The 14,415-nt window shown below is 60.5% G+C and overlaps 1 protein-coding gene across 1 annotated transcript in view; it reads right to left on the bottom strand.

The window, feature by feature from the left end:
- Positions 1-1,705: 1,705 nt before the first annotated feature.
- Positions 1,706-14,415, bottom strand: part of ROBO4 (roundabout guidance receptor 4) — a 74,957-nt gene continuing 62,247 nt past the window's right edge. The window contains exons 17-20 of the mRNA XM_054005835.1: positions 13,603-13,815; positions 10,929-11,317; positions 6,554-6,787; positions 1,706-2,758 (exon numbers count right to left, since the gene is read on the bottom strand). Of these exons, the coding sequence (XP_053861810.1) occupies positions 2,583-2,758; positions 6,554-6,787; positions 10,929-11,317; positions 13,603-13,815 (1,012 nt within the window). The 3' untranslated portion in view covers positions 1,706-2,582. The remainder of the gene's footprint in view (positions 2,759-6,553; positions 6,788-10,928; positions 11,318-13,602; positions 13,816-14,415) is intronic.

The following is a 14,415-nucleotide window of genomic DNA, read 5'->3' as shown; positions in this document are numbered from 1 at the left end:
TGGCTGCAGGTCCCCTGGCTCCAGGTCATAGAATATCAGGGTTGGAAGGGACCTCAGGAGGTATCTAGTCTAACCACCTGCTCAAAGCAGGACCAGTCCCCAGACAGATTTTTGCCCCAGATCCCTAAGTGGCCCCCTCAAGGATTGAACTCACAACCCTGGGTTTAGCAGGCCAATGCTCAAACCACTGAGCTTCTGATCACACAGCCCAGGGCGTCGGGGAGGCAGGGCCAGCGGGGCCCCGGCAGCTCTGAGCCAGGCTGCCTGCACTGTACCTGGGGAGCCGGCCGAGCCGTGCTCCATAGACCTGCACACACAGGCGGTGGCCACACCGGGGCCTCGTCTGCCCTGCACAGGAGCGAGCCCCCAGTGCTTTGACGGTGCGGCTCAGGTTGCAGCTCAGCCTCTTGGCCTCCTCTCCCCCCCACCCCAAGCCACACCATCCCGGCGCTGTCCACAGCTGTTTAGAGCGCTAGCCCGAGGCTATTGACCTGAGCTGGGAGGTGTGCTCCAAAATGCCGTGTAGACATAACCCTAGAGCCCCAGCTCCATGCCCTCTCCCCCTGCAGCGGCCTGCCCTGATGGCAGGGTCCAGGCCCTCTGCCCCAGGCACACCCATTGCCCAGCCCCCAGGGCTTGGGAGGGATAGCTCAGTGGTTTGAGCGTTGGCCTGCTAAACCCAGGGTTGTGAGCTCAATCCTTGAGGGGGCCATTTAGGGATTGGGGCAAAAATTGGGGATTGGTCCTGCTTGGGGGTTGGACTAGATGACCTCCTGAAGTCCCTTCCAACCCTGATATTCTATGATTCTATGAATGCCGAGGGGAACTTGCCTCTCGGCCTGACCTGGAGCCGTGGCGCTGCACAGCGGGGATTAGCCGCACGGCCCCAGGGTGGGGAACGGCTGCGGGGCGAAGTCTTGGCAGAGGCCTCACCCAGAGCGCTGTCACTCTAGCAGTGGCGGGGAGCTCGCCCAAAGCCCAGCTCCTGGGGCAGTTACATGTGCCTGGTTTCAGGGTCACAGGAACTTGTGCTCAGGTGTGTGACCCATCCTGAGCACGGCTGCCAGGCACTGACAAGGCCTGGGGACGGGAGAGGCCAGAGTAATGCCCCACCTGCCCTGGGTGGTGCGCCTCGGGGGGGTGGGGACACGGGCCACAGGCTGCCCTTGTGCACTCCAGCCCCCTATCCAGGGCAGGTGGATGGTCTGGGGCTCCCCACAGCAGCCTGGGCTGCAGGCACCTGCAGCCGGGCGGGGTGGCCGCCTTTCCAAACACCACCACTGCCTGCTGGACCAGGGCGATCTAACTACTAGAGGGGAGTCTCACAGCACTGAGCGTCGCAGCCTGGAGGGCTGGGCTGGGACACCCCCAGAGCCACTGCAGCGTGCACCTGCCTAGCTTTAGTGCACGTTGCAGTGACTGCGGCGGCGGGGCCCACCACACGCAGAGCCCCGCGGAGCACAGGCTCCCTGCACGCTGGCCAGACAGGAGCCGAGGGCAGAGACGCGAGTGCTCAGGCAAATGAAGCCCCCGCGTGCTCTCCGATTGAACTCGCAGCTGTCAGGAGTTTGTGTTCAGCCGCCTTTCATTGCAGCGCGATGCCCAGGCGGTGGAGGGCTCCTGGGGCACTAACACACATGCCCCGTGGGTGCGACCCCCATGGCTCGCCGGGGGCTGTGCAGCGGGTGACTCAGCGGCCAGCAGCTCGCTGGAAAAGCTCTCTTTATTTACAGGAATAAGGCCACAGCACTGGGAAATCAGGCAGGTTAGGAAAACGTCTCACAACAGCCATGAAAGGAAATATTAAATGCCCCCAGGCTAGCGCCCCTGCAGAGCTGACTAAACCGGAACAGGCAATTGCCAGACAACCCCCAGCTTCGAGTGTGGTGAACCCAGCTGGGTGGGCAGGGCTGTCGGGCTCTCAGCTCCAACCTGGGCAGCAGATGCAGGCCTCTGGCAACTGACAGCAGCTGCAGGGGCCTCCAAACCCGAGGGTTCCCCGTATGACCCGGGAAAAGCCCACGATGGCGGGTGCCCCAGACAGCGTCACAGAACAGAGATCGACCCTGAAGCCAATAGCAGGAATCCGGGCTTGGCCCCCACATGGAGCGCCAGCCTGTGAGTGGGGCAGTGGGTGGAGTCCTGCCAGGGACCGGGCACTCAAGAGAAAAGGAGGCAACGTTTGCTGGCTAGAGATGCCTGCGCCAAGCCCCGTGGCCAGGCCATGTTGTGTGGGGCTCCTCTCCTGTACGTGGCTGGTGTAGAGTTCGGCAGGGTCTCTGCGCTGCCCCACCTGCCTGGTCCTTCCCGTCTCTCATGCTGAATGCTCCCCCTCAGCGTGTGGGGCAGCCTGGGGAATCCCTCCCCCATGGGATCGCAGCCCACGTTGGGGGAAGCGTCAAAAGCCTTTCTTCAGGGATTCTGTTGCCAATGACCAGGGGCCAGACGTGTCTAGCAGGCACTGGGGGTGGGCACGGTAGTAGCCAAGCGCTCGCCCCCAGGCCCACGGTGCCCCGAGAGTCTCTCTGGGCTTTGGGCATTACAGACGTTGCGCCCGCCTGGCACAGAATGTGCTCGGCTTTCTACGCCTGGACTCCTGTCGCCCCCGCGTCCAGCGACTGCAGCACGACCCTGGTCTTCTCGCCCCTCCTGGGAATGGCAGAGCTGTTTGGCATGGGACTGTGGGCAGCAGGGCAGGGGGGCTGGCACTCCCCCATCGTCCCCGCAGTGGGGCTGCTGGATTCCGCCATGCAGGCACCTGGAAAGGAATCACCTTTTACTAACAGTGAGCAGCAGCGGCCGAGCTGGCTGAGAGCGTGACTCTGCTGTCCACGGGCCGGCCAGGCTTGGCATGGGGACCCCTGCCCTGGGCAGAGCAATCCCTTCCGAGGGGCCACGGGGAATTTTCCTTGTTCACAAGGAGATCGTTTGTACCGTGTTCCCCCTGCAGGCCGTGAGCCCGAGTGAAGGCCCAGAGGCTCAGAGGAAAAAACCCGCTGGCCCATTTGGGAGTCAGGTGCTGATGACAAGGGACACTCTGAGCCTCTGCCCAACGAGCTTGTTTCCTCGCGGGATGGGCACGGCGGCAGGACTTGCCACGCAGAGCCATGGCGTCTCCAAATGGCACAGGGCAGGGGCATGCCCAGAGGCAAACCTGCAGGCTGAGGGGCTGGAAGGGCCGGGTCTGGCCTACTGCCTGCACAGAGCACTCAGCGACATGCCAAGGGCAGTGGGCCAGGAGACCTAGTGTCTCTTCCAGCTCGGGCAGAGCCTCACTGCACCACAGGTCACGTCCCCGCCTCCTGCACCCCGCACCGGGCAGCGGGAGAACAAGCCCGCCCCGCTCAGGGATGATGGCCATGAGCCAAGAGAGGCCTACACGGGAGCAGAAGGTCGCAGCGCAGGACACATCAGCGTGTCGAGGGTCCAGGTCAAAATGTATCTGGCCCAGCGCCTGACCTTGGATCAAACCTTCTCCTCTGCCCCGTCCAGCCCCCGTGGATTCAGGCATTGCTCCCACATCACACTCATGTAACCTGGCTCCCTTTCTCCCAGTGCCCCTTACTAGCCTGACCCCCAGCTCCCATAGCACTGCCCAAAGCGGCCTTGCCTCACCCTCACCCCAAGCGGTGCCCATGTCACCAGTCACCTGCCAGGGTGTCCTGGGACTCAGAGCCAGATCAGTGCCTGCTGGGAGCTAATCACTGCACGCAGTACAGTGCAGTGCTCCAGGGACGGACGGGCTGAGCCTGGCTGGGGGCAGTGCATGGGGGCTGGGCTGTGGAGCTCCAGGGCTGGCATGAGGCCACCAGAGGCTTTGCAAATCCCGGTTATTTTGTGTGGAGCGGAGCTGCATCCAGAGCCCCAGGGTGCGTTTGTGCTTGAACCGGGCCCTAGAGCGCCATGTGCCCAGCTGGTAGAGTTCTTGTGCCCGCTCACCCCCAGCCCAGGCTGCGTGGGTTATTCCAAAGTTCACTAAAATTTGCACCTGCCTCCAGATCAGCTGGACAGGCCAGTGTCCCAGCCCGGGGAGGCCTGGCCTGGCTGGCTCACTGGTTTGATCCAGCGTGGCCACTCCTGAGGCCAGGCCGGCATGAGAAGGGACAAGGCGCCAGTAATCACTAAGAGGAAGAGACTGGCTTCTTCCCTGCAGCTGCCCTCACTGTCCTCCCGCAGCGAGGCGAGGCCAGGCTCCAGCGTGGCTGCGGCGGGGGAAGCAGGCTGCCCTGCAGCCGGCACCCGTCTCTAGCCGAGCGTCTCACCTGCTCACTGAGGTGTGCGAGGCTGTACAGGTCTGCGTCGGCCAGCCGGCGCATTGGCAATCAATGGGGAGCGAGGGCTGCACATGCTGGCCCAGCTCCCCGAGCCCCTCCCTGCTCGCAGATGCCCAGTGGGACCCAGGCAGCGATGCCGCACTCCAGAAGCACACACCGCAGCTACAGGGAGGCCAGCAGCATGCTTGTTGGGCGGCAGGAGCGCTGGCTCGAACTGCTGGTCAAGGCACATGTTCATTTAATCGGTTCTGTGATAGCCTTGGGGGCAGGGGGGGGCAGTGCCATGCTGTGGGGAGGCTGGAGCTCACCCCAGGACCTGGGCAGGCTGCTCCATGATGGCCAGCACTGTTGGTAATCTACAGAGAGCACCGCCTGGAAGAAAGACGTTGGGGGGGGGGGCGGTGATGCTGGCAGGCTAGGTGCCAGCTCATGCCAAGGTCCCCATGTCTCTACTGGACACTGACAGACCCAGGGCTGGAATCGCTGTAGTTCACGTGGGGGTTAATACTGATCAAATAGGTATGAGGGTGATAAGGACGTGTTTAGTGGTTGGTCTCTAGTGAAAGCCTGGGAGATGCTGCCTGCATTGATCTGTATTCCAAACCATTGGAGTGGGTGGAGGGTGAGCCTCTATGAATCGCCACTAATGAGTGTGAGGAGCTGCTCTTCTGCTGAAGTTGTTACACCCCCTCCTGAAGGAGGAGACCCAGCGATACCAGACAGGCTCTGGTGGGATCCTGCGACTGGCAACTCCTACATCCGGATTGAGAAACTAAACGTTCTCCTGTTCTGCTCTCCTCCCCGTGAAGATGAGTCACGCAAGTGGACTCCTCCGTCAGCTGAGTTTGCAGCTGAGAGCACATGGCCAGAGGGGGATAAAACCCCCAGACAAAAGGAACTAGGTATCTGTGCTGCTTGGTCTTGGGGCGGGGCGGGAAGGAGTTTCCTAGGCATAAGCAAGGGATCCCCAGTGCTCAGCCTGGGTTAGTCCTAAAGGACAATAGAGCTTGCTGATTATAGACACCTCTGTTACCCTTTGAAAGCTAAGACTGTACCTCATTGGTGTGTGTCTCTATTCGCTTGCTTTAACCTTGGAAATAACTCTAGTTTTCTTCTCCTAGGTAATAAATCTTCATATAGTTTATTAGAGGATTGGCCACAAGCGTTGTCCTTGGTGAGACCTAACATGCAATTGACCTGGGGCAAGTGACTGGTCCTTTGGGACTAGGGGTACCTGACTAATGCTGTGATTCTTGAACTTAAGAAGGGTCACCTGTCAGGGAGACACGCTGCCGTGGGTGGCAAGCCGGAGCAGAGAACCCTGGGGCTGGTGGGGCGCCATGTTCAGGCTGTCAGAGTGCCGGGGCAGTTTGCACTTGGGGCAGTTGGTTGGTTCGAAGTTCAGGGGTTTGTGCCCAGGTTTTTATCAGTCTGCCCTGAGGTTGGCACTCACACTTGGGAGCGCTACGGGGCAGAGGGTGTTCGGTAGCAGGAAGGGGCTGGGACACTTATCCAAGGAGTCGCCAGAGGGGGCTGTTTGGGGACTTTTTCCTGCTCCCGGTCACGGGCTGGGTGGGGAACTCTCCTCCCTTTCCTAGCCGCTGGGTAGGAGCGGGCTCCAGGACTCTCCCTTTGATTGTTCTGCCTCCCCTCCTGGGGAGTCTCCCAGCGTTTTTTTCTTGGTGCTCCCTAGGAGCCTTGGCGGTTCCCAGCCCCTGCTCTAGGGGTGAGTGGAGGGTGCTCCTGTGTCTGGCCTGGCTGGCACCTCACCTAGGCACCATGTGCCCACTGGTGTGTGTCACAGGGACTCCACAGAGGACAGGATTCTGTTCCAGCCCCAGCGTGGGAGCAAGGCCTGGAGCCAGGACTCTGGGACCCTGCCAGGAGGGAGGGGCCCAGAGCTCAGGCTGCAGCCCACGCCTGAACGTCTACACCGCAATGAAACAGCCCCGCAGCCCGAGTCAGCTGGCAGGGCCAGCCGCAGGGTCTAAGTGTAGACGTGCCCTGAAGGGCCCGGGGACGCTAACGGCTCTGCCTGATCTCCTGGCCTAGTGCTGCCCAGGAGGGGGCGAGTCCAGGGCTGCCCAGAGAGTGCGGTGCCTGAGCAGGCTTCGGGCACCCTGGGAACCATGGTGCATGTGGTTGGCCCCCAGGAGAGGCCTGGCGGGTGAGGCGAGTGTGCCCTTGGCTGGGGAGGATGCAGTGCTGCGATGCCAGAGCAGGCCGGCCCGCAGCGTCCCAGTCACCGTGTGCCAGGCAGCACGGGCACTAACACTTGCCATTTGGCCCAGCGAGGGGCCGGGTCCCGTTCAGTGCTGCCTTCCCCTCCGGCTTCTCAGCAGCAGGTGTCCCCTCGGGCCTCTGGGAGTACTTGGCCTCCATGTCCTCCAGCCAGCCGGTGCTCCACTCCCAGGTGGGAAGGGGAAGGGGCTCCGCTCCAGCCCACGCCACGCCCTCCCAGCGCTCGGGACGGGGAAGGAGCCCATCCAGCGGGGAAGCGGGCGGCGAGAAGTCTGTGGGAAAGAGCAACCCAAGAGTTACGCTGCGAGGCTCAGGGAGGGGGTGGGCGAGAGTCGGTGACCCCAGGGATCCCCGGGCTGGCCTGCGCCCCGCCCCACCATCACTAGGGGTTACGCTGGCGTGGCAGGAGCAGCAGAAGGGCAGCATGGCTGACGCAGCGCAGGGCAAAGGGCTAGGCCATTCCCATGCCAGTGTTCAGCAGGTGGAGCAGAGCTCAGAGCCCACTCCATGGGCTGCCAGGGCATGTGCGTCTCAGAGCAGGGACGGGCGTGACCCTGAAGCCCGGCCACTGCATGGGGACAGGCCTGACCTCGATGCTCACGTGGCTCTCCTCAGCCCAGGAGAGGTGGCCTCGCTCTGCTAGTTGAGAAGTGGTGCTAGGGGCTGACAACACTGCCACTTCGCTGGCATCGCACAGGGCTGGTGTCCCATCCATGGCGCTGGCACCGCCAGCTGGCACCTCAGGCAGTCAGGTCCCTCTGCAGACACAGAGGGGCCCTCCTCAGAGCCTGCTCCCTTTGCAGCTTCCTGCAGGGCCCCTGGTCTGCAGCAGCCTCCCGCCCCCTGGCTCCCATCCAGCTTCACCCTGGGACCAGCTGTGGCCCTTCCCCTCACAGGCACAGTGTAGGTGCGTGCCAGGCACACTGCGGAGCGGCAGCTGGAGCTAGGCTTGGAGTGACGCACAGGGCTGGCACTGCGGCGGGCGCTGGCGGGAGGAGGAGCTGCGCCTTGGGCCAGTGAAGCTGTTTCAGCTGGACAAGGTACAAGCAGCCCGGAGAGGCGCTAACCAGCTGGTTCCCACTAGGCCCGGCAGGAAAGGCAGCTCCTGGAGCACAGTTGCCTGTGGACGAGGTGTGAGTTGTGTAAACGCGGGTGCCATAGGGTATGGCTGAGCTCAGCGCATCAAATACCCTGCATAGCTCCAGGGCCTCGGTGAGGGACATGTGGGTCCCTGAAAGCCCCCTGCCCTCGGTGAGGAGCACATGGGCCCCTCAGAGCCCCCACCTTCAGTGAGGGGCACATGGGTCCCCGAGAGCTCCCCGCCCTCAGTGAGGGGCAGGTGTATCCCTGAGAGCTCCCCGCCCTCAGTGAGTGGTATATTGGTCCCCAAAACCCCCCACCCTCAGTGAGGGGCAGGTGTATCCCTGAGAGCCCACTACCCTCGGTGAGGGGCTGTGATGTTATGAGTATATTATAATATCTCATTGAAAGGTGACAGGCCCAGAAAAAGTTAATTAACTCACAGACTGACCTGACCCATGGCCGAACTTTAGAGATTGGTTAGGAAGATGCGTAAATGAATAGAGCTTTGAAATGCAAGTCGGCATGGTTAGAGATAGAAGGGTAGAGGTTTGCTCAGGGCTTGTGATGTAAGCAAACAAGTCTTGTCTATTGCTACAGCTTTGATTCAAAGATCGAAAAAGGAATATTAACATTTAGGAAGACCCTTGAGTGAAATAGCATTATTGTCTATATGTCTCTTTGACGGTTGTGGTAACCTGTATCTGAACTGTTCAATGGATAAATTGCCCTGTGCTAATTGCCATGAAGTTGAGGAGAAGGAAAGTTAAGCCTATTGTTTTCTCAGGCCAAAAGGCTGCTGGAAATGTATAAAAACCCTGGGACACGATCCTTCTTCATCTCAGATCTGCTTTGGGTTTCAAGAGGGGGAAACCTTAAGCCATAAGGATTGAAATCCCCAGCCACCAATTGGAGTCACCCTGAACATGGACATTGGACTATAACCTATGGACTATATCTAAAAGGACTTTTGGCAACTACAAACTCATCTCTGCTAAGTATCTGAACCTCAGGAATTGAATTCAAGTCTGTATGTATATTGATCTTTTAACCAACACTCTCTCTCTCTTTTCTTTTTTAACAAATTGTAGTTTAGTTAACAAGAATTGGTTATAAGTGTGTATTTTGGGGAAGATCTAAGTTATAATTGGACCTGGGTGTGTGGCTGATCCTTTGGGATTGGAAGAACCTTTTCTTTATATGATGAGATAAGATTTTCAGTAATCATCCTCATATGTTTCACACGTGTGTCTGGACAGAGGCCTGAGGCTGGGCACTTTAAGGGAACTGCATTATTTGGACTTCTGAGTAACCAGTGAGGTACTATAGAAGCTGTTTGTGCTGGCTTGGCTTGGTAAATCTAAGTACTGGAATATCCACCAGCTTCTGGGGTTTGTCTGCAGTTCTAACTGAGTGACCTCAGCTGGCTCCCATGGGCAGCATCGTCACAGGGGCAGGTGGGTATCCGAGAGCCCCTTGCCCTTGGTGAGGGGCTGGAAATAGCTGGGAGCAGTTCTGGGCCCAGTAACTAACAGAATCATGTGGCTCCCCAAAGAGCTAAGGGGAGGACACAGGCCCATCTGGCTCTCTAGCCGGCTCGTCAGCGATTCTGGGCAGGATGCACCAAGACCGCGCGTCTCGTTTCCTTTTGCTATCTCGTCTGCTCCCAGTGCTGTCGTTTCGGGTTAACGGTAGCTCTAGGGGACCTGGAGTGACGGCGGATTTACTGAAGCCCAGACCCTGAGCCGCAGGCACAATGCAGTACACGCAGATGCCTGAGGCTGCAGTGTGCAGAGAGTGGGGCACGCTCTGGCCTGACCCCCCCGGCCGGGGCCCCTCTGCAGGGACAGCGGGCAGCGCATGGGCACAGTTGGGTTCTGCTAGTGTAACGCCGACAGACCCTGGTTGTCAGTGGGCAGGATCGAACTGGGGATCTCTGGAGCTTAGTGCATGAGCCTCGACCGCATGAGCTAAAAGCCAGCTGGCTGTGAGCTAAGGCTGTAGCAGACTCATTAATCTCTAAGTGGTCTCGGAGCCGCTAGATGGGACAGAACGCCGCCCCCAGACGCTGTGTGGGTTACACTAGCAGTGGGTTACTACATGAGCAGCTCTTTGACTGGCTGGGCAGAGCCGGGGGCATGTCCTGCCTGTGCCTCTGGGAGGTGAGTCAACGCTGCCTGGGGCATCGCAACCAGAATTCCCAGCCCCTGAGAACCGACGTCCCCCTGGCGCCCGCCCAGACCCTAATCTGCTAACCTGGGCGAACACCTCCCCGCCGGGCCCCGGACTCCAGGGACCATCAGCCCGCCCGCTGGAGAAGGAAGGCTGCACACCGCATACCGACCCCCAGGAGGCACGGGGCCCCCTGAGTGCAAGGCCTCTGGACGCTCTCCCTGGGGGTACACCTCCGCCCTGCACCTCCCCCTGCTGCCCATACTCAGTGCAGGTCCCTGCTTCTGCCGCTGCAACACAAACTGCTCTTTCCACATCTGGATGAGACGTCTCCCGCCTCAGGGAGAGAGATCTGGGGGGAGAGTGTGTCTGAGCAACCCCCCCGCCCCAGCCCCCTAGGGCAGTGCCCCAAGCGTGGGGGCAAGCAGGGATCCCCACGGTGCTACCCAAGCTGCAGCTACCAGGACGCTGGTTTGCAGCACAGAGCCAGACAAGTGCAATAGCCACGCGGGCGTCTGCCCTGCCCGTGGGAGAGCGAATCCTAGACCAGCCCAGCCCAACCTGCCCTGGCCAGCCTGGGGGTGTAAAATCAGGCCCCAGTGTCCTCTCTAAATGCAGCCTCTCCTCACACAGGAGCGGCTGCGCTGAGTACGCCCCGAGGCTGGGCGCCGGCACACACTGCTGGATCCGTGTGCACGAGGCCCCAACGTGCAGGCAGGGGCCGCGGGGGTGGGAGCACAGGCCCGCCCTGACTAGCGCTGTCAGCTCCAGGGTACGGATTTCATGCCAGGCCTTGCTCTACTCTGCCGGCCGGCACAGAGCCTGGTGCTGGGGGGACGCCTTGGCCCTGAAGCCATGAGCCTGGCCAGGCCACCCTCCCCCCAGTGACTTTCCCAGGGGTTAGATGCAGGGGTTCTTCAGAGCCCCCATTAATTAACATCTGCAGCCCCCTCTCCAGGGCAGGCCAAAGAGGTTTGGCAACTGAGCTCTTAGTTAATTGGCATTCTCGGTCCTAAGAGAAACAGAAAACTAACCTGTCCCCATCTGCCCCGGCCCCCCTCCTACTGCCCCCAAGGCCTGGCAGAAAGCAGGGCCTAGTGCAAGCGCTTTGAGCACCTATCCCCCGGGCTCTCGGCACAGGCACGGGAGGGATCCATGTACCTGGGTAGGCCTGCTCGGCCTCGCTCGGGCTCAGCCCAAAGCAGAAGCTGTCCACGGCCACGACCAGGGCCTGCGCGAAGTTGGCGTCCACGAGGAAGGAGCCGTCGGAGGAGCTGACCAGGCTGCAGCGTGTGCTGGTGAAGTTCTCCTCGGAGACCGAGCCCCAGCCGTTGAGCAGGGAGCCGCCCAGCGAGCCCTCCGCCTCGCTGCGGCTGGACGAGGGCGTCCGGCAGTACCGGCGCAAGAAGGGCATGGACTGACAGCCGCCCCCCTCCGCGTCGGGGTCGTCGTCCTCTTCGGGGGCAGGCCCCGCCCCCAGCTCGGAGCGCAGCGGGCCGCAGATGTACCCGTAGGTGTGCGGGGGGGAGAAGGCGCTCTCCTGCCGGTGCCTTTGGAGAGAGAACGTGGAGCTGGCATTAATGTGGGCAGTAGCCTTAGACGGGAACTCACGGCCCCAGTGCAGAGAAGGCTGGGCCTGGGCTCCCTGGGGGGGCTCCGATCCCTGCCGCGGCAAAGCCTCAGTCTTGGGGGGTTCACGGCCAGCCCTGCACTTCCCAGTGACACGCGGTCCAGGGTCCCACCCACGCTCCCCGAGGCCCATTCAGGGGCCAGGGTCCAGCCCGAGCTTATTGACAAGTTCTCAGCCGTCAAACCGGCAGGGTGTGACCCCCAGCTCGTGGAGCGTAGCTGTGACTGAAATGGGGGACACCTGCCTGATGCACTAGAGCTGATGGGGTGTGAAGCCTGCTGTGGCTCGATGCAATGGGGCTGGGTGCAGGGGGTCTGACGGGGCAGGGTTCGCGTCTTGGCTGACGTGGTACCAGCTGGTAGGTTTTGTTTTTCAATCCGGCCGGGCTGGTTTGCTAGCAGATCTGCGCTATGAATTGTCTGGGGCAGGGCTCTGGCCTGTGCTGTGCAGGAGACCAGGCGAGATGATTACAGTGGTCCCTTCTGGCCCTGGCACCTATGAAATAAACCCATTAAAAACACCCTGTTTCTCCTTACAGCGCTAAGGCTGCCCTGACCCCTCACAGCTGGAGCACACAGGCAAGTGAGGGTGAAGAGATGTGTGTGTGCAGGCAGGTGTGTATGTGCAGGTGTGTGAATGTGCAGGCGGGCATGTATGTGTCAGTTTGCAGACAGATGCGTGTGTTTGTGGGGGTGAGTGTGCAGGTGGTTGTGGAGGTAAGTATGCAGGTGTGTGTGTATGCAGGCATGTGCTTGTGGGGGGGTGAGTGTGCAGGCAGGTATGGGTGGATGGATGTGTGCAAGCATGTGTGTGCATAGAGGCAGGCGTGGGTGTGCAGGTAGGTGTGCATGGGGGTGTGAATGTAAAGGTGTGTGTGTGTGTGTGTAGGCAGATGTTTGTGAGTGTGCAGGTGTGTGTGTGTGTGTGTGTGTGTGTGCAGGTGGCTGTGTGTGCAGGTGTGTGTAAGCGCTGGTAGCTGTGTGTTAGTTTTTCAGATGTGTGTGGGAGAGTGTGCAGGTATGTGTGTGTGCAGGTGAGGTGTGTGCAGATGGCTGCGTGTGAGTGTGCTGGTGTGTGCAGGTGGCAGTGTGTGTGTGCTAAGGTGAGTGTGTGTAAGTGGCTGTGTCTAAGTGTGCAGGTGCTTTTGTGTGTGCAAGTGTGTGTGTGAAGGTGTGTGTGTGTGCCTGCAGGCAGCTGTGTGTGTGTGTGTGTGTGCAGCTGGTTGTGTTTGTGTGGGTGTGTGCAGGCAGCTGTGTGTGAGTGTGCAGGTATGTGTGTGTGAGTGTGTGCGCATGCATGCAGGTATGTGTAGGCAGCGGTGTGTGAGTATGCAGGTGTGTGTGTGTGAGTGTCCAGGTGTGTGGGTGTGTGCAGGGGTATGTGTGTATGTGTGTAGGCAGATGTATGTGCATGTGCAGGTATGTGTGAGTGTAGGGGTGTGTGTGAGTGTGCAGGGGTATGTGTGAGTGTGCAAGTGTGTTTGTGTGTAGGTGGGTGTGGGTGCAGGCAGCTGTGTGTGAGTGTGAAGGCAGGTGTGTGTGGCTGCAGGTGGCTGTGTGGGTGCAAAGTTGTGTGTATGTGTGAGAGACAGAGAGTGTGTGTGTAGGTGTGCGTGTGTAAGTGCAGGTGCCTTTGTTTGTACAGGTGTGTGTGTGTGTGTGTGCGGGTATGTGTGTGTGCAGGTGTGTGTGTGGGGGTGTGCAGGTAGCTGTATGTGTGTGTTCAGGTATGTGTGAATGTGCAGGTGTGTGTGTGTGTGAGTGTGCAGGTGGCTGTGTGTGGGAGTGTGCCGGTGGCTGTGTGTGCACAGAGGTGTGTGTGTGCGGGCAAGTGTGTGTGGCGGTGACTGTGTGTGTGCAGGTGTGTGTTTGGATGTGCGTGCAGGTGGCTCGGTGTGTGTAGGCAGGTGTGTATACACGTGTGCAGGCAGGTGGGTGTGAGTGTGCGGGTGAGTGTGTGCAGGTGAGTGAGGGTGCATGTGCAGGGGTCTGTGTGTGTGTGCAGGTGTGTGTGTGCAGGTGTCTGTGTGAGTGTGCAGGTGTGAGCGTGCAGGGGTCGGTGTGAGTGTGCAGGCGGGTGTGCAGCCTGCTTGGTGGAGCAGAGGGAGGGTGTGATACGAGGGTGGGTGCAGCGAGAGGTTGTGCCCGGCCACTGGACCTTGCAGCAGGCTGGGGAGGGGATTCCAAGCTTGGCCGGCACCTTTACCTCTGGCACTCGGCCTCCGTGCTGAGCTCCAGGTACGCGGCCACCTGGTCCGGCGTCAGCACGGCCTCCCCGTCGTCGCCGAGTGAGGGTGCGGGAGAGGCAGCGCGGTAGGGCAGTGAGGGTGAGGGCAGCACACTCCGAAGGGCGTTCTCTGTGCTCGGCTGCAACTCTCCAGCTGGGAAAGGCCTGGCTGCCTCCCCTCCGTCTCTGCTCCTGTAGGCACAGACACCATCAGTGTAGGGAGCCTGCCATGCTGGGCCCTGGCACATCCCCATCACGACCTCGCCTGCCCCGTCTCCCCCAGTCCTGCTCAGCACCAGAGCCCCCCGGTCTCCCTTCAGACCCATGGGCTCCCATGGCGGTGAAAGGCTCCTCGCCCTGCAGTGTGAAGCCCAGGACTTGTGGCAAACGTCCAGGGGCCGCTGTCAGCTGGGTGTTGGACAAACCCCTCCATCCTCCTAACACAGAGAACACAGTACCTGTTCTTCCGTCCGCAAGGCCGGCAAGCTCAGAGCGCCTGTGGGCCCACTAGCCTGGCCTGTCAGCACCTCCCACCCCCCTACAGAAGGCACTCACCCCATGCCTGGAGGGCTGGGGAGGAGGGACCAGGAAGTTCCTAATCACATTTGACAAGTAGTTAAATGAATCCTCATGGGAAACGAGAACCAACCTATAGACAGCAAGGGGGGATTCCTGCCCCGCTCCGCAGCCGACCTATAGACAGTGAGGGGGGATTCCTGCCTGGCTCCGGAACCGACCTATAGACAGCGAGGGGGGATTCCTGCCTGGCTCCAGAACCGACCTATAGACAGC

This window comes from Malaclemys terrapin, chromosome 15 (genome assembly GCF_027887155.1).
Source record: "Malaclemys terrapin pileata isolate rMalTer1 chromosome 15, rMalTer1.hap1, whole genome shotgun sequence".
NCBI classification, from domain to species: Eukaryota; Metazoa; Chordata; order Testudines; family Emydidae; genus Malaclemys; species Malaclemys terrapin.
This window is presented reverse-complemented; position numbering and strand designations above follow the sequence as displayed.